General features: G+C 43.6%; 1 protein-coding gene across 1 annotated transcript in view; it reads right to left on the bottom strand.

The window, feature by feature from the left end:
• Nucleotides 1-19,711, bottom strand: part of PLEKHM3 (pleckstrin homology domain containing M3) — a 79,459-nt gene that overhangs the window by 49,924 nt on the left and 9,824 nt on the right. Inside the window, exons 3-4 of the mRNA XM_066553752.1 lie at nt 12,255-13,190; nt 109-254 (exon numbers count right to left, since the gene is read on the bottom strand). Coding sequence (XP_066409849.1) covers nt 109-254; nt 12,255-13,190 — 1,082 coding nt within the window. The remainder of the gene's footprint in view (nt 1-108; nt 255-12,254; nt 13,191-19,711) is intronic.

The raw sequence follows: 19,711 nt of genomic DNA, 5'->3' as shown, positions 1-19,711 counted from the left end.
GGGAGAAAGGAAACAGTATTAGCAGTCAGTGCCTGCAGCCTACAGGCTGTTGTGTTTCCATCAGCAATTCAGTTCACTTGCTAGCACTCCAGCCTGCAGGGAGATTACCTTGTATTTGGAAGTGTCCCAGTTATGAACCAGCCGTGCAGGGATAAGGAAGTTGTCATCCACATGGCAGGTGCTGCAGTAATACCATCCACTGTAGCTGCACACCTTGGCCTTCCCATTGGACAAACCTATGGAGCGCTGACAGCCTAGAGAAAAAAAGAGGAGCAAAAGTCTGGGTTTGTACACCAAGCCAGAGATACACCTTCAGGATGGAGTCAGAAAAGTATTCCTCCATTTGAGATCCTTTTAATATTTTATTTATTGCACCCTAGAGACATTTCTCATTCCATAAAAAAAAATAAATCGAGAAATAAGTATCAGTATTCTTGGACTAGCACTGAAAAAGCACACACTAACTTGGGCATCTGTGACAAAGAGTTCAAACAGCAGTCAAAAGATACCTAGCACTTGTCAAGAAACAAAGGCAGAAGACTTGCTTGTGAGACACTGGGCATTCAAAAGCCATGGCCATCTGAAAACTATGGCCTGAAGCTTAGACAGGCCACATTCTACTGTATGCTTGCTCCAGAGAGCTCCCATTTTCCCCACAAGAGAATGGGCCAGCACTGCCTGCCTGCAGGGGTGCAAGCCAGCTCCTGCTGACAGCCAGAAGGGATGCTGACTTGGCAGGTAAGATTCAGCCACAGAATTATCACAGCCAAGGCAAACCAGTCAGATCATGAATAATAACTGAGCAGCAGTCACACTGAGAATGAGTAGTTCTTGACTAGCAGTAGTGACACAGCTCAGTTCCCAGCAGGGTTTATTTCCTTACAATTGCATTACTCTGTGTCTTACAAGGTCTGAGGTCTACCTGACACTTTTTTTCACAGCTAGATCCCTTGCCTCTTTCCATGCCCTCTTGCGTGGAGCCCCTGGGGAAAAACAATGTATTCAAAAGCTGCTGCTTTGGTTGGAAAGAACTAATGCAGACATCTCCTTCATCTGACCACCAGTTTTCACAAAACCCAAAAACTCAACGTACTTGACACTTCTGTCTTTCAATGGTGACTAAAATGAGCCAAAAGGTTCATATGATACGAGAGTGGATGGCTGAAGACAGACAGCATAGTCACATTAAACAATCTGCTCAGGAAGTGAGGCTAAAAATGTTTGGGTAAGGTACATCAAGATGTCTGTGGTTGTTAATAACACCTCTACACACAGCTCACTTGACAGAATTTCTGCTTGTCCTTCAAATGCCAGTGTCCCCACATGACATTACAGTTTCAGCCAGAGCACCAGAGCTCCACTCTGGCACATGCTGTATGCTCAGATGGTTTCTGCTGCAGCTGGTTAGAAATACTGAGTAGCAGAATCTTTCTACATCACTTTTACTGCAAAAGCATTGGTTAAACAAGAGTTTTTCAAATAGAAGTCAACTGACCGATTGCTTTTGTCAATATAATTAATTTCATTTAGTGTAATTATGTGACTTCTCCAGTTGAAAGCATCTTTTCTCTCAGTAGAAGTTACATTGATTTGAGAAAAGATTGCAGGTCAGCTAGTCTAGGCATAAACTGAGCTCCTCCTTTCCCACATCAAATGATGTCACCATGTCCCCCCGCTCTAAAAAAAATCATTAGAATAACCTAACCAACACAATTGGCTCATTTCTGCCTCTCTCACACTCCAGAGCCATTTGGCCACTGATTCTCTGCAATACACACTACCAAGTAAATCAGTATGAGACACATCCTGTTTCAATCTCCTTCTTCCCCTGCCCTCTTGGAAGAAGTAAACATATGAACTGGTCAGTTGATAAAAGAGATAATTATGTTCATATCTTCTCCTTTACTCTTCATAAGATAAGACCAGAGCATAAGTATTAATGAGTTCTAGTGATCAAGCTGTGTCTGAATGCAAAAAAAAGTCTCTCAAGTCAATGTCATTGAAACCTTCTAAACATTCCACACTACCCAAGACTTACAAGTCTGGGCATGAGAATGGGACAGGACATACTGATTTCATCTAACTAGCACCCTGCATTCCACTGGCTGCTACCTTGTCTTAATGCCCTAACTCCTGTCTGTTAGACTGAAGGTAAGAATAAGCAAAAGTCCAATTTGAACTGCCAAAATTCTAGATTAAAACATTTGCAGTTGAGAAAATAACTTTAAGGTCTAATTTCTTGCAGCCTCCTAGAGCCAGAAACTCATTCCAGTCCATGGAGAGAGTTTTCTCAGGAAAGGAGCACAGAAACACTGAGGGTCTTCTCTCCTCTTCCCTATATCCAACCCCTAAGAACTGAAGTCTCCTCTCAGGGTGAGGAGAGTCTCAGCAAGCAATCTTGGATGCCCTTTATCTTCAGAAAGGGTGGTTTTATGAAGAGGAGGAAGTGGAAGAAATTTCTACCCAAGCAGTACGCATTGCTTTCTCCCTTGTTACAACCCTTTCGTGCGCCCACATTTCCTCTTTACACCTAGCATTTTTCATTCCTCTTCATATCCTCAAGAAAATATGCTCTGCAAAGCTACATAACAGTTGTGTAGCTGGGGTTTGTTAGATGATGTGGTGCTGGCATCCACTTTACATCTTCCCCTACTTTCCAAGCTCTGCTGTTTGAAAATCACCATATTTTCCATTCCTCTCTGTTGTGATTCATAATGATGGCTATTTCTACAACCCTTTCAAATCAAGTTATCAAAGCACTGATTTTCTTTGATGTTATGCAGTTCAAAGTGGTGTAGTGTGACAAACATATTTCTGTGGCATAGACCACTTATGCTTTGTTTTTTTTTTTTTAGATGGAAAAAAATAGATCAAGAATGAAAGAGAAAGAAGAGGAAGAAGGAATAGCCATTGGCTTAATCTTGCACCTGGGCATTCAGGTACATCAACTTGCCATGATGTTTACCAGAAGCAAAGCTAGTACCGATTCCTGGCTTGAAACTCCTGAGCAGCTCTCCCAGCAGGACAATCAGATGTAGCTGACCACCTCCGAGATGGGTAACACAATTCAACAGACAGTTTAGGGTTTGGGAAGGGACCATGTTTGCAGAGAAAACATTTAATTGCCTACATAACTACGGAAAGCACCATGCAGGGGATGGGAGAAAAAAGCAGCAGAACTTTCACCAAATCTCTCTCACCTATTCCTAATGCTCACAGAGAATATTATCTATATAACATCTGTACAAAGGTCTGGCAAACCCCGAGCCTAATGCAAAGAGATCATCCCTCCCTAAAGAATGTTATAGAGCAAGCTACAGAGGGAAGAAGTGTAGCTGTAAGGTATACTGCTAGCAAAGAGAGGGAAGGAATCATCCCAAACCTTTCATCATGGAAAATACAACAAAACAGCCTTGGAATCAAGGAAAGAAAATAGGGGTTAGAAAAAATAGCAGCAAGAAAGTGCTCTTGGGCACTGATGAATCTCTCTCAACATGTCTGTGAGCAGAGCAGGAGTATCAACATCAAGAGGCTCATGTCCAAGTGCGAAGCCTTCAGGAAGAAAACAGTACAGAAGGTGAGGTTAAAAAGTTGTAACAAAACTCTCTCCTTGACTTAAGGTGGTAGACTAGCATGGAGGAGGAATCCAAGACCTCTGAATACAATTCCTCTTCTCTGAAGCATGGAAAACACCACTCTCAGGTTGCTGCATACTCTTGTGGTCAAGGAAGACACACACAACTATCCTTTTTATCCAGATACCTTTCTATTTAATCTTTTAGCAAGAAAAGACTGGAGCAGCTCCACAGTGAAACAGAGAAAGTGAAAGACCAAATCAGAATCAAGTACACAACTGTTTTCCTTATTCAATAAAGTCCCTTGCTTGGTAACAAGAAAAAGCAAGTCCCTTGTGATTGTGTGCTATAATTAAATCTGTGACAGATTAGCTTAGAAGCTAATTCATTTAGAAACAACATACAATACAAAGAAAAGAAAATGATCCACAGACTTCAAAAGGCTTTCAGCTTGATAAAGGCATAAAGCAGACTAAGCAGAAGGAGCACAGCAACAAATTTTCAGTGTTAGATCAGACATACAACATTGCTCTATCAGCTCAGCACCAACAGAAATAAGGTGAGAATTACTTCAGTTGCTTACCTTTATTCCTGTGCATCTATTCCAATTCAGTCCACCATGGGAAAACTCAAATTCACAAGGAAGATACACTAACAATCCAATTCAGTTCTCTCTTATGCCTACCCAGGTTTGCATTACATTTTGTCCTTTCCCCATCATTACTTTCCAGAGCAATTTTATTTCAACTAAATAATTAAAACTTATAAACCTCCAAGCAAAGTCTGACACTACTCACCTTGCTTACATTTTCTGTGAGCTTCTTATGAACTTTACAAAAAGACAATAAAACTGTAACAGATTAAAGTAAAAAAAAAAAAAATCGGTGTTGAAACCATGTGGGTTTGACCCTATCAAGTTATAATTACCTAAACAACATAGAAAACTCCTATCATGTCAGCACTGTACACATCCCACTTGAATTATAAACTAGATCAGCTTCTCCAGAAATAAGGAAAGGTTCACACATCCAAAGGATGGTCCAACTGTTCCAAGTCAATGGAAACCTTGGCTATCAGCTATAGCTCAGGACTAAATGCTAAAAAAACAGACCTTCCATCTTCCTTAGCACCATTTGAAGGTACAAGGCCTGTCTTCTTGTCTTACACATTCCAGCTCAGCTGACAGCCTACCAGTGCAGGCTTGATGGCTCTGGGCTGTGACTCCAGACAGTGACCCATCCCACCCTACTGGAGATGTCTCACAGGCACCCAGCTTCAGAGCAGCTCTCCAAAGCACATGAGAGGAATTATTTCCTAGACACCCAGACTTTCTGCAATCAGCAAAGATTGGATGTCTACACCAATCCAATATTTAGATGCCTAGGGGTAGGTGAAGTGACCAAAACCCTTTACATCAGTCATGCTGAATGCACAAATCTGTGACTTTCTCTGTGAAGATGAACAATCAAGAAAAAACCCCCACGATGGAAACAAGTCAGGTGATAGCACATATGGGTGCATAAACAACATTCTGCATGCCTGTATCGTACATGTCCTTTGCAGAAGACAGCATACAGGTATGCTGCAGATAACACAGCTAAGGTCTGCCTTCCCAGTAAAACCAATAGTAAAGCCTGCAAATATAACCCCAAAACAAAAGTCAAAGCAAGCTTGCATTTCACATATATAAGTCAAGAGTAACATTTCATCACTAAATGAGAACTAAAATCCTAGCTGTGTCAAATGACAAGCAACAAAACTATACATTTGGAAACTAGTTTTTTATGTGCTTGGATTTCCCCACTTGAGTTTCATCAGAAGATAGGTTCTTTTACCTTTTGTGTCAAATTCTAAGAGGTGGCAAAGTTACATTCTTCCCAGAGAATATGCTCTAAGCAAATTACAAACAGCTTTGAAGACATACTTTACACATAAGTTTTTGTTTGTGACCCTTTTAGCACATGGACAGTTTGCATTCTCCTATTCCACATTTTCAAATCTTTCCCTGTGTTCACAGGACAACAGTGCTGAGAAGTAACACCATACACCTCAAACTAATCTGGTATTCTTTTCCCCATACCCTTACAGGATTATTCCCTGCAGTATCTGGTGCTTTGCTGAGACTCTGAAGTGCTCCCTGACAGAAGGAAATGGGATCTACCAGGAAATGGCTTATTGGTAGGATTCAGTAATTCACCAGCTCTTGGGTCAGGAATGGGAACTGAATACACTCTCTGGGTCAGCTCTTGAAGCCTGCCTGCCAGCTAGAAGTGAGGAGATAATGTAAGCATAAATAATAATGGCATTCCCACTTATAGAGTCAATTACATTCATACTTGGTTCTACATACTGAGAAGGCAGACCAGAGAACAGAGCAAAGAGCAGGCCAGCCATTTGTGTGATCAGAACAAACACTGCTGCCAACACCCTCAGCCAGGTCAGCAAGAGGTTAGCAACATGAGTCTCTACTTAACCCAGTTTTCATTTCTGCTCTGCAGTTAGTTTGGAGACCACTTACCCCTGCACTGCTCACTCCTTGACTTACACTGAAGGCTACCTGGTTTGCTAAGTTTCATTTATTTGATACAGCATTAGCATACCTAGGAATAACCAGCTCTGTTTCTGTTTGAATACACAACTGGTTTTGTATCTCCTTTTAACAGAAGGAGCAACTGTGCAGTAAGTATGGTTACATACTTTTACCAATGCTATTTGGCTGAATTTCTTCTTGGTCACTCACCACTACCACAGCACTGCCTTGGGCACATGAACTATCCAGTTTTACACAGCACAGGTACATGTCAGAGACTACAGATGTTGCAGAAGGTCACACTGAGAATCTAAACCCTTCCTAGCAGGTGGCCTTTGGTTTGTTCTGTAATTTTTTTAATGTTGCCCCTCATTTGATCCACATGCAATAGTTTTGCAATAATACACTGCTTTGGCATGTGACAGAAGAGGGAGAGCCTTGCCAACACACACACAAATGCCTCAGTTTTGCAGCAGTGGAACAACCCTAAAGCAGCCATTTTCCTTCAGTGTTTGTCCCTCAGGGCCACACATCTGCAAGGATGTTCTGATGCCAAACAATGCAGAGTGCACTTCACAGGATTTTTTTTCCCACAGCAGCAATAGGAGGGGCTCCCTGTAATGCTGGCTTCTGTGACACCTCCAAGATGCACGCATCTCTGCTACCTCTTCTCCTCTGTTAAATTTTTCTTAGAACAGCCAGGTAGATCCAAATTTTATGGAGCAAGAGTAAAACTGAGCAAACAGCATTGGAACATAATCTTTGCTTTCTTATGAAACTAAATTAACAGCTGTGGCCCAAACCAATTCAGGAACCTGGTAGAAACTGCAACTGCAGAGAAGGTGTTGTGCAGATGCCTGTCCCTTTTCTGGGAAGGTAAGGTCTTTAGTAGCAAAAGCTGGCTTAACTGATTTAAAAAGTGCTAGCCCAACAAATAAAGCTCTCTCTTGTACACAATTCATGAAGAAACTCTGAGTTCTCCAAAAAAGAACTGTGGGGAATATGGGGATGGTGTATAAGTGTTGGGAGTTTTCAGGTCTGAAAAATACTTCCTTTTGTCCAGATGTAGCTTTTTTCCATCTCAACAAAGGTGAGACTTGGACATTTAGATTGCCTGGTTTGGGGATTATTTTCTTTGAACTCTATGCCAGAAGATCCCTCAAGACTAGTTTCATACAACAAGTGGACCAAAAAGGTCCCCAGACAACCAAGAGTTCTTTGGGGGTAGTGGAACTCATACCTAGCACCCACAAGCCAGGAAGAAACAAGGCACAGCCAAGAAGAGCCTATGCTTACAGTAGAGACACGTTCACACCCAGCAGAAGTGAGCTCACAATAGTACAATAAATTAGCACGTACTGAAGGCCTACAGAGTTGTTGACAGGGACAGATTAGAGCAATGGGGCCACCTACCCCCACAGAGGCAGGAAAGGTACCCTTCAAGGCTGCCAGGGGGAATATGTAGATTAATCAGCCAAAACAGTTGTATCAGCAGTTCCTCTTGCAGGGCTGAGACAAAGAAGTCAGTTAAACACCAGTTGATTGCAAAGTGCACATGAGGACGCAGAACAGGCATTGAACTGATCAAGTACTTACCTAAACTGCACTCCAGGCAGCAGCAGGCCAACTCCAAACCAAATCCCATGAAGAAGAAAATCTCACTCTGTGGAGGTGCCAGCCAAATCCCAGGAGGGTGAAGGACCCAACTTCTACCAGACAAAGCTGACAGTTTTCACTGTCACTTCCTTTAGTCATGCCATCCTAGAACTGCACTGAGGAACTCATCTTATCAATGAAGATTAAATGGCCTCTGTGATCATAACTGATCACTGATAAACAGGTTTAATCCACCCAAGTATGTGATATCTTCCAATCTTTGTCCAAAATGAGCTGTCATATGGCAAAGCACTGTGGCCCAGCAAACTCGTGTTTTGAAACATGTAGGTCCACTGCAAATAAAGTGCTCCCTGCTACACAAATTCCAGTCACCCTTGTTTGGAAACACTCCCCCCACTCCTCCCTCCCCCTACAAGTCAGTGACCTTGTTTAAACATGGTACATTTTCCAAATACTAACTTCGACCATGTATTTTTCTGCTCAGCTGGTTTAGAAATCCCACTGCTAGCAGTGGAAGTTTTACTTTTAAATGAATAGAAATAGGGCCTGAAAGTCACATACAAGACTAGAAGACTAAAGCCTAAAGTGAAGATACCTAAACAATAAAACCTTTACAGTGCAAAACATTCCTAGGGGATTTTACAGAGTCTCAAATACAGGGAAGGTAAAAAGCTGCTGAAGCCTTGAAGAAAGAGATCAATTGAAATGAAACCAAGCACAAAATAAATACAGCACTTAGAAAAAGCACAATCCTAAAAGCCTAAAAACCCTGGACAGGTGAGAACAATGGTTATTCAGAACTAAAATGTGACAGGAGTGCTAAAAACCTTCTAAAGGACCTTATGATATTTTATTTTTGTGCTGCATTTTCTAGGTTTATCCTCTAGCATTTTTATTTCAGTGACATGCTACAAAATAAGTGTTGGGTGTAATGACAGCTCACTCAATATTTGCTAAATTCAAGGATGCTTCTCAACTATCTGTATTTGAGAAGTTTCAACTGTAAGGCTTTTTGAGAAGTTGAACAAAGTTGACATTGCACATGACTATTTTGTTTTGTTTTTAAATTACACTTGCTGGCTTGCAATCTATTAGGAAATACTTTCTTTTCACTAAGGGCGGGAAAAAAAGGAATTTTATTTTTACTGCAACAGGGACTGAGAGAGAGCAGAGGTTGCATGACCCGTGCATGCTGCACTGGGCTGTCCCCCAGCTACACACAGGATCACAGCACTCGGTGCAGAATGATTCCCTGAAAGACAACAGCTCTCCACCTGCTGCTTCATTTGACAGGGCTGCAAGCTCAGGAAATAGCACATTTACTAACCCTGGCTTCTCTGCACCTAGTGATGAGCTCAGCCAGCCAAGTCATTCAAGCCCTAATAGCAGTATTTATCGTTTTGGCAAGTGAGGAGACATGGAGAAGCAGGGAGGAAAAGACAGAAGGCACCCTAGAAGAGGAGCAAGGAAAGCCACACAAACAAATGAAAGCGTGCAGAGCACATTTTCCTGAAGGCAGAAATTCCCACATCCATTAGGACTTGCTGTCTAAGTAACAGAGCTCCTGGCAGACACAATTGACTTCTCTGGAAAAAATGTCTGTTTTAATAAAGGACAGGGGGAAAGAAAACAAAAGGTGAAACAAGAGAGCCATCAAAAGAACAGAGGAGCTATGCAAAAACAGGAGGCAAGGGCAAAGGCCATCTGTCTTTCCCATCTATAGAAAGGTGACAAAGAAATAATGATAGTGAAGGGCACCTGGGGATATTTGCTCCTTACAGACCTCCAGGAGAACTTCTCCAGGAGAAATGCCTACCTTTCCCTAGAAGCTTTTCTCTAGGCCAAAAATATAAACAATGGCCACAAAATTAAAAGGGTTTATAAACTCCCTGCCTCTCCACTGCTAATCAGTGGTCTGTTCATTCATTATTTTCAAATTACAAGTAATGCCCTGCCCTCTGCAGTCAAACAAAGTTAGAAATGTGGAGAAAAGCTTTTGTGTCTGCTGATCAAGCAAAAGACAACTTTTTTCCAACTGCCCTTCTGACTCCAGGGTATCAACACTTTGTCCTCCCTGCCCCATGACTACATCTGACACCACTGCCCTGGCTTATATCACAAGTTGAAAAGTGCTAGCCAGACTCCAAGATAAACCTGTCAATGGCGAGGCACAGACATCCACATTCCTCCCTACCTGCTTGTGAATATCAGCTGTTTGTCTGGGACCAATTCCTTAAAAAGCTTTTACTGAGGGAGAAAAGGAAAGGGGGATGCCAAGAGCATTTCAAACAGGAAAAAAAAAAAAACAACCAAAAAAAACCCAACCAAACCAAAACCACGGAGGGGAACCCCACAAAGACTGCAAAGAGAAAATAAATTTTAAAAGCCTGTCCCCATCAGGTCCTCCCAGCAACCTTCTTTATCAGAGGTTCATTGTCAATCAATTAGCCAAGGCAGCAGGGGTCTGTAGGAAGGGGGGTAGCTCGAGAGACAATGGTCTGCCCTGTTGTATTACTATTTAATCGCTTTTCCTAAATAAATAAAGCAGCCCTGAGGTGCTGTCATGTCAAGGGAATTTATAACAAAAAAACCCTTCATTTTTCATTGGTCATTACTTTTCCTTCCCTCCCACCCCCGCAGGACTAGAGAGGGTTATTACTGTAGCCGTAAGTTCCATCTTTGTGTTGCTTGCCTTTGATTCCCACTCGGACCTTGCCACTTTCTGGCACTAATTTGTCAGGCTGAACAAAGGAGGGATTTGTACCTCCTGTAAGGTCTCAATTAGGAAAGGCTTCTGCTGTATTATGTGCCATTGGGACAGGACACAAAGACGGTAATTACAGGAATTTGCACTAAATGGCTGAAGAATTCACAGCAAAACTTTTCTTCCTCCCCCCTCCTCATCTTTCCCCAAGCTTTACCCCTCCCAGCAGCCCAGGGGAAAACCGCTCTCAATGCCGGCAAGCCGTAATTACCAACAGCAGGCCCCTCAGGTTAAACAGCAGCCCATGCTGAACGGCACAACTGCCTGCAGGGAGCAGGAACAGCGAGACACGCTCAGCTTGCCCTGTGCCTCCTCTGCACAAACTTTTCTGAGCCAAACAAGCTTCCCCAGCTTCTCCCAGTTATAACTAAAATTATTTCTTTCTCTGCACCATGGTAACAGCTCCAAGCTCCAGACGGCCCTAAGGGTCTCAGGAATGGCAAAGGAATCGCTCCTGCAGAAAGTGCAGTGAATCCCCATCCTCGGGAACACAGAATCCCAGTGACCAGCTTCCCACAGACCCACAACAACTCAAGAAGAGCTTCTCTGCACAAGAACATTTGTTCAGTTTGGTAGACTAAAAGGAGACCACAAGAGTATTGGGTCTCAGGTGCATCAGGAAACGACACCATGCAACCCTGGTCTGAGCACCTCATCTTTGTGGGGAATACACGAATGAGTGGATATTAATCGCCCCATGTTTGGGAGAGGGAATCCACCCTTTCCCAGAGAAACATCTGCTCCCATACTACATAAAGCAAGACTAAAACCTGTTTCACGCTGGAGACACGCATTTTGTTGCCATCCCAGCGCCTGATCCTATTTTAGAGCAGGTAATTGAAAATATTCACTTCTAACTCTCCTGAACCTCAGTCAGAAGATGAAGCAACCAAATCATTAACTGCAATGATGCCAACCTCCATGATGCTCCAGCTGCCAGGTGGATGCCATGCACTGTGGAGGGATGAGCAGGAACATGACCTGCAGGTGGCTACCAGAGAAGGACAAACCCAACTGCACCCACAGACAATTTTGAGGGCAGTCCAGTACTTCTAGGGCCCAGGTCTCCCCTGAAAGGGATTCAGGGCAGCCAGCAGGTCCTGGGCCCAAACAGATACTCCCTAGAGTCATCATGTTCCAGAGCAACATAAGAGCCACACCCCAAAGAAGCATGGAGAGGAGGCAGGGCCATCATAGCTCCCATAATACAAGAGAAAAAGTCTCCAAAAGAGCTGCTTCTGCTTGAGCTGACAATTTCTAAGTCAGTGTAACAAAAGCAAGTCAGAGACCATAGTTTAGGCATAAGGTGCCCAAATTTGCTCCAAACAGGTGCCCTTACTAAAGTAAAATGACAATGTACTGCATTCAGACATGTTCTCTCTATTGTCATTTCCTTCCCAAACTGGATAAAAACCATGATCTTCCCTATAGGACTAGAGTCAGACAACAAATTCAGACCCCTTTGATTCTGCACCACCTTTACAGTGTCCTGAATCAAGAAAACAGCTCAGCCACCCTGCAAGGCAGCCCTGGCCCATATAATGGTGTATGTGCAAGATCTAATGTTTCAGCACTGATGATCAAAAGCAGATGAACCTCTGAATATCCCATAGGCTTTCCTCCACAGCTGACAGAGAGAAAGGCTAACTACAGCCACAGTGAGAGGCAGGGAACAGCTGTGCTGCTAAAACACACACATGCTCTTTCCAGTGATTTTCTTTTCCTGTAGAGGGGATGTAGGTGCAGATGCTGCAACCTGGCTGCTCACCTGCACACTTGAAGCTCTGAACTGTGAGCCCTCTCTCCAGAGACAGTGTGGTCAGGATGCTCAGGAAGCTGGTGGTCACAGACTGCCTCTTGCTCTTTCTGAGGTCACTCCCAAAGGGCCGATCTCCAGGCTTGTTCCTGAGCGTGACCTGTGGGTTCTGAGTCAAACTTCGGGTAGCATTGGCTGCTGCTTTCAGCGCCTCCATCCACTCCTGGGCCCGCTGCCGCGTCTCTGCGCGCAGGCGCAGCACATCCTGGGGAAAAATGACCTGAAAGCAAGAGTCACAGCCATCCTGAGTATCTGTCTGCACTGACAGGCAAACATCCACATTGTAGCTCAGCAGGGGATCTTCATCAAGCCTACCAGGCTGGAATGCCATGAGATAAGACCTGTTCAAGACAAAAGTAAATGCCTTCCAGTTATTCTGGACAGTTAGTCTGTAAAGAGTCCCTGATTTCAGAATATTTTGGTACTCTTTAGTGTTTTCAGTCAAATTCGTGGATAGGAAGAGTTCCATAGGCTTCTCTAACACTCCATTAGTTTGAGAAAGCTCACTGTTATTTTCAGGCTTTGGCACATTCTCCAGTTTCTCCTGCTGTCTTGTAAAAGCAGGCCCAGAAGCATGCACCGCTTCCCAAAGTTTCTGTCCCCAGTCCAAAGTCTCCCAGGAGGACTCTGCCTTCAGCTGTAGCTGTGAGCTGTCTGACAGGACAGTGTCCACCACCTTGGTTTCCATGCCACCAGTAACAGCCACTCTTTGAAAACGCATGAGTGGATACACGGTGGGAAGAGTCTGGTTGCCGCTGCTGTCCAAGCAATACAGGTACAGTTTGTACTGAGAGAGTTCAGCGTAACAGGTTTGCCAGTAGCTGTCATTGTCTCTTCTGACTTCCAAGTATCCCTTCTTCAGAAGATTTGAGAACACTGTCTTGTGTTCTGGAGGAAAAAAAATTAGAATATTACAATTATTTTTTTTAATTGTCTCAAAGTACTACATCATTCTGGCTTCTACATCTCTCCTACCCATACATGGCATATCTGAAGATTGGATCACAGAGAGAATCTTCATGTAATAGGTTATAATTATTAAACACAAGTACTAACTCTACTTTTGAGCCACCAAGAATACAGCACTTTTTTACCCAGGTATCAAAACACCTTACAAAAAGGAACAAAGAAACAGAGCAACAGAAAAACAGAGCAATTTTCCTGAGAAAGTAATTATCCAGGACAACAATGGCAGAGCAACAAAATACTGCAGGTCTCCCAGAACTTAGTCTAGAAGGGGACAATACTATCAAGTAATCTATTGCCAGCTAAAATAAGATTTTGACAGTGAAAAACACATTCAAATTAAAAACCCCTTACCCTCTCTTTCCTGCTCCTTCCCAGGCTCAAATTCATGTTTTCACACACACCACCTCTGCCTCCCTCATCTTAAGCAGCTCAGAGGCAAAAGGCATAGTGGCATCTGGTCAGCTCCTCTCTGCTGCTCCTTCCTTCTCACACCTTGCCCCTGCTCCAGCATGGTCCTCTCCAGGGGCTTCAGTCCTTCAGGTTAAATGTCCCCCTGCATGAGCTCTCTGTGGCTACAGTTCCTTCAGGAAATCTCCACATTCTCCAGCATGGGGTCCCTACATTGGCCTGCAGGGAGATCCTGCTCCACCACGTTCTCCCCAGGGGCTGGAGCATATTCTCATCCTCTGACCCTCAGCTGCTCTTGACACAGCTGCCAGTGCTGTCCCTTCCTGGGATGTGTTCAGCCAAAGAGGCCCCACCTGTGGGCTCAGCTGTGTCCTGAGGAGGGGCTGCTGGAACAGCCCTGCTGCCAGCCCTACTTACAGCACCTGACACCTGCCCTAACCCAGTGAATGCAGACCTGTGCCCAACACAGCAGTTTCCTACCACAGTCCAGCATGACCTGGGACCAGAACATTCTGTGCAGCTCTGTTTACTCCAGAGTTTTGCTGATTTATGAGACTCAGGTTCAGGAGTAGCAGATATGACCAAAAATGAAAAGTAAGAGGCTGCCCAGAAGGATTCAAACACACACATCTAAGCATCTCAGCACTTCAGGTGCTTTGGAGCAGATCACAAACCCCAGCCCAAGGCAAAGTGAAGGGGAATCTTCTTCATCCACAGAACACCAGCCATGCACAAATCACTCCAAGCACTAAAGTGATGCAAATTTAAAATCAATTATCTAAAGCATTTCTGAGCTTTAAAAAAAGGTTTCCATACAAAATTTGTTCCAATCTGATTTGCACCACTTCAGCCACCACAGGCAAGATCCATATTTTCACCTTGGGCTAGGCATGTGGCTCTAAGCAATTTTTGTTGGTCCCGGTATAAATTCAGAGGCATTCACTGCTACACTGTAATACCAACTGTAACACTTGGCACCCCAAAACAACGCAGGCCTGAGGAATAAACTCCCATTTGAGTTCTACTTCACCCTTCCATTAAGGGTACCTGTGCTGAGTCTTGACTGACTAACAGAATTAGCAGACACAAGTTAAGGTTTCTGCCTCTAATTGTGCTATTCCTGGCACAGGAGCAAGGTAGCCACCTGGAAACAGCTCCTCATCCACTGCCCAGCAAATTAGGTCACAACAAAATCAGCATCAATTGACTTTAACACAGCATTACAGACCACAGCAATACAAGAGCTGGTCTACTCAATATTTCCACCCTGGGGTTGACAGCCTTTACAGTTTTTGAAACAGGGATAGCTGGAGGCATAAAACATTTTCAGCATCTCAGCTTAACCAGTTACACTTATGTTAACAGGCCACACTCTTAACAAGCTTTAGACATCACCTCTGAGTATACTGAGGATGCCTGCAACACAGAGCTAAGAGAACAGAAACATCTGGACTGGATGAAGCTCAGAAACAAAACCAGGCCTGTATAGAAACTACATCCCCATCTGTACTGGGCATCCCAGCTAATATGGACAAGATTGCTGGCCAGACTGCTCGATAAGGGGTGAGTCTGTCTGTCTGTCCTCCTAGAGCACAAGGAGAGTCAGGGACTCATGAGTATTTGAGGAACTTACTGTCCAGGGGCTTCTGATACCAACTGGGGCAACCTTGGGCTGTACCCTTCATTCTAAGAAGATGCTCCTCCCTTTGGCTGCAAGCTAATTCTCAGTTTCTTCTATGGGCAAGAGAAAGACTCAGAATAGCAGCAGTGTAAAAGCTTTTGCCAGCACTTCAGCAAAGACCAGCTTTTAAGGATTTATAAGGATTAAGCAGACAAGCTCCAGTTAAACTTAATGAACATACATGAAAATGAATTGTTTGATATACTTAACGTTGGTATGGAAATCTCATGGGGGTTAAAAATAGGGGAAGGATGCTACCTTGCAGCCACCCTAACAAAAAAGAGGCACTTGGGTTTCACCTTGACAGCCCAGCCTCAGCTTCCCCATTTACCCACATACTCAGAACAGAGCCTGCATTTAGCTCCATGCTCAAAGGACTTCATCTAGAGAGATTTCCTGCAGATATGGCAAAAACCATAACAACTATTTCAAAAACTGCTATTTTGGCACTAGGTCTAAAAAGGTCAGTATAACTATACCTTGCATATCAATAAACTACTCGAGGGTATTTCAGCTAAATATGAAAACTGAAAGCCTAATCTATAACCCAAAAGGGTAGAGAAAAAGCACACTTTGATAGCCCAAATGGATAGATGTGCACACACATGGACACACTGAAAGAGAACCAATTTTGTTCATCGTACATCTCTGGCCCTGACATTCATTAGTATTTCTGCACTAACTCAAAAGCCATTAATTTCTCTGAAACCCACACTAATCCCTTTGTAGTGCAGATAATGGACAGCCATTCTAGAGTCATCTTCCCTTTCTATTAATCCAATCAGGGAGGCAGCGCTTCTGCAGCTCCAACTGCAATCTCTCGCTTCCATCAAGTACAGATGACTGTTCAAGCTTCTCCCATAATAAGACAACTCATAACCTTCCCCCAGCCACCCCTCCTTCATCCACACACAGGTTTGCTTATCTTTTGTTGAGTTAGAGAAAGGCTATCTCTCCCTGTCTTTCACAGAGGCACCCCCCTCTCCCTCCTTCACCCCACTCTTTCCCTTCAAGCTCTGTGAAATCGGCTCCAATGGCTCTGCTCAAACTGGACAGAACCAGCAGCCACCTTGATTAACATTCAAATGCCTCGTATTGTTGCGGTCAGGGCAATAGATGCTGGCAGAGACAGGTTGAATTCATACGCTGAACATACACACACATCTCACAGCTCTGCTCCTTTATCTCTTCCACATGCACTGTGCCAGATAATACCTTTTTACTCAGAGAGCAAATGGTACCATCTCTCTATCCACCTTCCAAACAGAAACTGCATCTCTTTTCCTCCTTATGGAGACAGGCAGAGTAAATTGAAGAGTAAAAAAAAGGAAATAATCACAGTAAATGGCTCACATCTAAGCCATTTGGAGTTATAATTTCAAGGAAAGAGGTGGAAGAAGGCAGAGAAAAACAAAGAGAGTCTCAGCAGCTGGGACAGAGTAATATCTTCCTCAGCATCTCTCCTCTCCATTGGGAAATGCCCCCTTGTCCCAGATAGGAACCGTGCACATTGCACTGAAACCAGGCCAGCCTAGTGCCCACCTACCACTGGCCACACTTGGGGCAGCTGGTGCAACCAGCACCCCGGATAGAGAGACCAAATGTTGTATCAGCATGTCCAGAAGATGCACACTCCAGAACAACTAACTGTACTTGCATCTCAGTTGGCATGGCAGGAAAGCTTACTCCGTTTTTCCACCACTGAAGCATTTCTGACAACAGTCATTCCAAGCAACTTGGAAAAGAGCAGGAGCAGAGATGCCCAGTTCGTGAGGAGCTTGAGGGGGCACTCCTCTCTGAATTCTCTAATGCTTAGTAAGTGATGAGTGTAAGTGACAGAGTTTTTGCCAGTAGTTTTCCTCTCGGATTTTTAAAAACTGAACATTTTTACAAAACATGGTTGGGACCTAAAATGCTCTCAAATTGGGTTGGGCTAGTCACCTTCTTGGTGGGATTTGCTTGATCAGGGACAAACTGTGCCTCAGATCCACAATGTTCACTATCTTCCTACTTAAAAATAGAGTCTTTTCCTCCCACCTGGGTCTGCAGATATATATCCTTCAGTTTGTCAGTGTGCAGGTGCTCAACACAGTGACAGCTCTAGAGTTCTCCAAGCTCACAGGCACAGCAGGCAAACAAAACAGCTACCTGGAAAAAGTACTGTAGCACCCACACTGTCAGGAGTGGCAGTGTTTGAATAACACCCACATGGCCATCAAGCCATGCTGTGTTTAAAACACTGTGTTTTAAAAATCCAAGCCTTGCTTCACTGTATATTACAGAAGCAGTATTCTCTCTTTGTCTGCCAGGCCACACGCCCAGAAATACAAGAGCTTGCCTTGAATTTACTCACAACTTCTGTCTTTGCTAGCTCTCCTTCCTGCTTGTACCCCATAGGTTTATTTCTAGCACTTGAGTTCTTTCACCAGCAGGCCAAAGATATTGCCCCAAAAGGCACAGCTTCTTTTCAGGTCCTTTTCTTTCTCTTCTCAGCACATGGAAAGGATTCAGTGTCATTTCATTTGTATTATGGTTTAGTGGTAGAATCAGCAGTGCTGGGTTAACAGCTGGAGGAGATAATCTTAAAGGTTTTTCCTAACCTAAATGATTCTATGATTCTATAAAAGAGCAAGAAGTAGGAAGAGAGAAGCCCACAGTAATGGGTACACTATGACAGTAAGGAAAAAAGAAACAGTGAAGAGTTCATATATGCAGTAACTGGGACAGCTTTGGAGGACTGGGAGACCTCTGCAGGCTCCAGAGGGAAGTCCTTTACAGCAGTGAGGACTGACAGGAGTTGCTGAAGGTCCTCTCAGTATCTCACAGCATTCATTTAATTTGGATTAAAACTCTGAAAAGGGATGTCTTCTAAGGATGCAACCACTATGACCCCTTCAACAACTGCAGCAGGTTTTATCCAATCTCTAAATACATTCTTCAGTCTTTTCTGGAGAATAATTAGTAGCCACAGACACATGTCTGTAAAACCTACTTTCTTGCTTTTGCACTTCTCTTTTCAGGTCAGCTCACAGTAGCAGCAACTCTTGGTGAGGCTCTCTTGTAAACACAGAGGGAAGAAATAGCACAGCTACCTTGTAAAACCTGCACAGCTGCTGAACAGAACAGGTAAAGGAAACAGGTTTAAAAAGGATATTTTCAGAGCACAGAAGCTCTCCTTCCTCAAAAAAGGTACCCCGGCCTTCCCAACATTCCATAGAGAAAGCTCTGGGAGGGCACACAGCGAGCACTGACTACCTCGAGAAGTGGGTCCATGGGAATTTCATATCACAGAATCACAGATTAAGCTTAAAACACTCTCAGGGACATGTACAGACCTTCAATGGCTCCATTTTAATGGAGTTTCTGTGAGCATATGAAGTTGTTACACATCAGACCCAGGAGATGCCCAGGATACAGCTGACAAAAACAAAGAGCTCTGTCTCCAGACTTGAGAGTGCATTTCTATTCTGCATCCTTTCCACAGAAACATACATTGCTTCTTGTAGAGTGGAGTTCCTGTTCTGTATCTCCCTAGACAAAAGTAACAGCAGGTGCACTTGCCTTTGTCAACCAAGAACACCCTTCTTTGGGCTACAGCAAATATGTCACACTATAACACAATAACCTACATGTTTTTACCTATATATACACTTTATATATACACTTAAACATACTTACCTGTTATATATACTTATATACACGCTTCTCCCCACACACAAACATTTAGGCACCTGCTTTCCATGTTCTAGTATAGATGACTTACGTGGAAAACCCAACAGAAAAAGTTTGTTTTAACCCTAAACAGGCCACCTATTCCTAACTGGAGTCAAGCCACCATGTGCATACAAGCACCCTTTGACAATCCCTTGATTTTTAGTTAAGCCCTACCTTTATTTAGATTACAAAAAATCTTTGTGGCACTAGCTGCTGTTCCTTTTTGTAAGTGCCTGGCCCATTGCTGGCATCTACAAAATAAATCATGGAGATGGAGACACTGGGTCAGTGTTTCCAAAGCCCTGAGCACCTCTTCAGTGCAGTGCTTGGGAAAAGAAAAGGAAGAATACCACTTGCTGAAACACCGCTTCATATGGCTCACTGGAGATGCCTGCCTCAATCTGATAACAACGCCTCCTGTGCCCCACACTATGCTGGCAGGAACGCCTTAATATTGACAAATTGAGTGCTTTAGCTTCTGTTACTTGCTTATGGACTGAAAATTCAGCATTATTTAAAGAAAGAGAGCAGAGATCTTGGGCCTTACAGTAAAGCTCTGTACACCCTCTTTTTAATGGCTGCTCTTTCACTTTATGAAAAGTGCTTTTGTTTGGATTTGCCATTCTCCCAATAGCTT

Source organism: Molothrus aeneus, chromosome 7 (assembly GCF_037042795.1).
Source record: "Molothrus aeneus isolate 106 chromosome 7, BPBGC_Maene_1.0, whole genome shotgun sequence".
NCBI lineage: Eukaryota > Metazoa > Chordata > Aves > Passeriformes > Icteridae > Molothrus > Molothrus aeneus.
The sequence above is the reverse complement of the archived record's forward strand: the minus strand, read 5'-3'. Positions and strand labels throughout refer to the sequence as shown.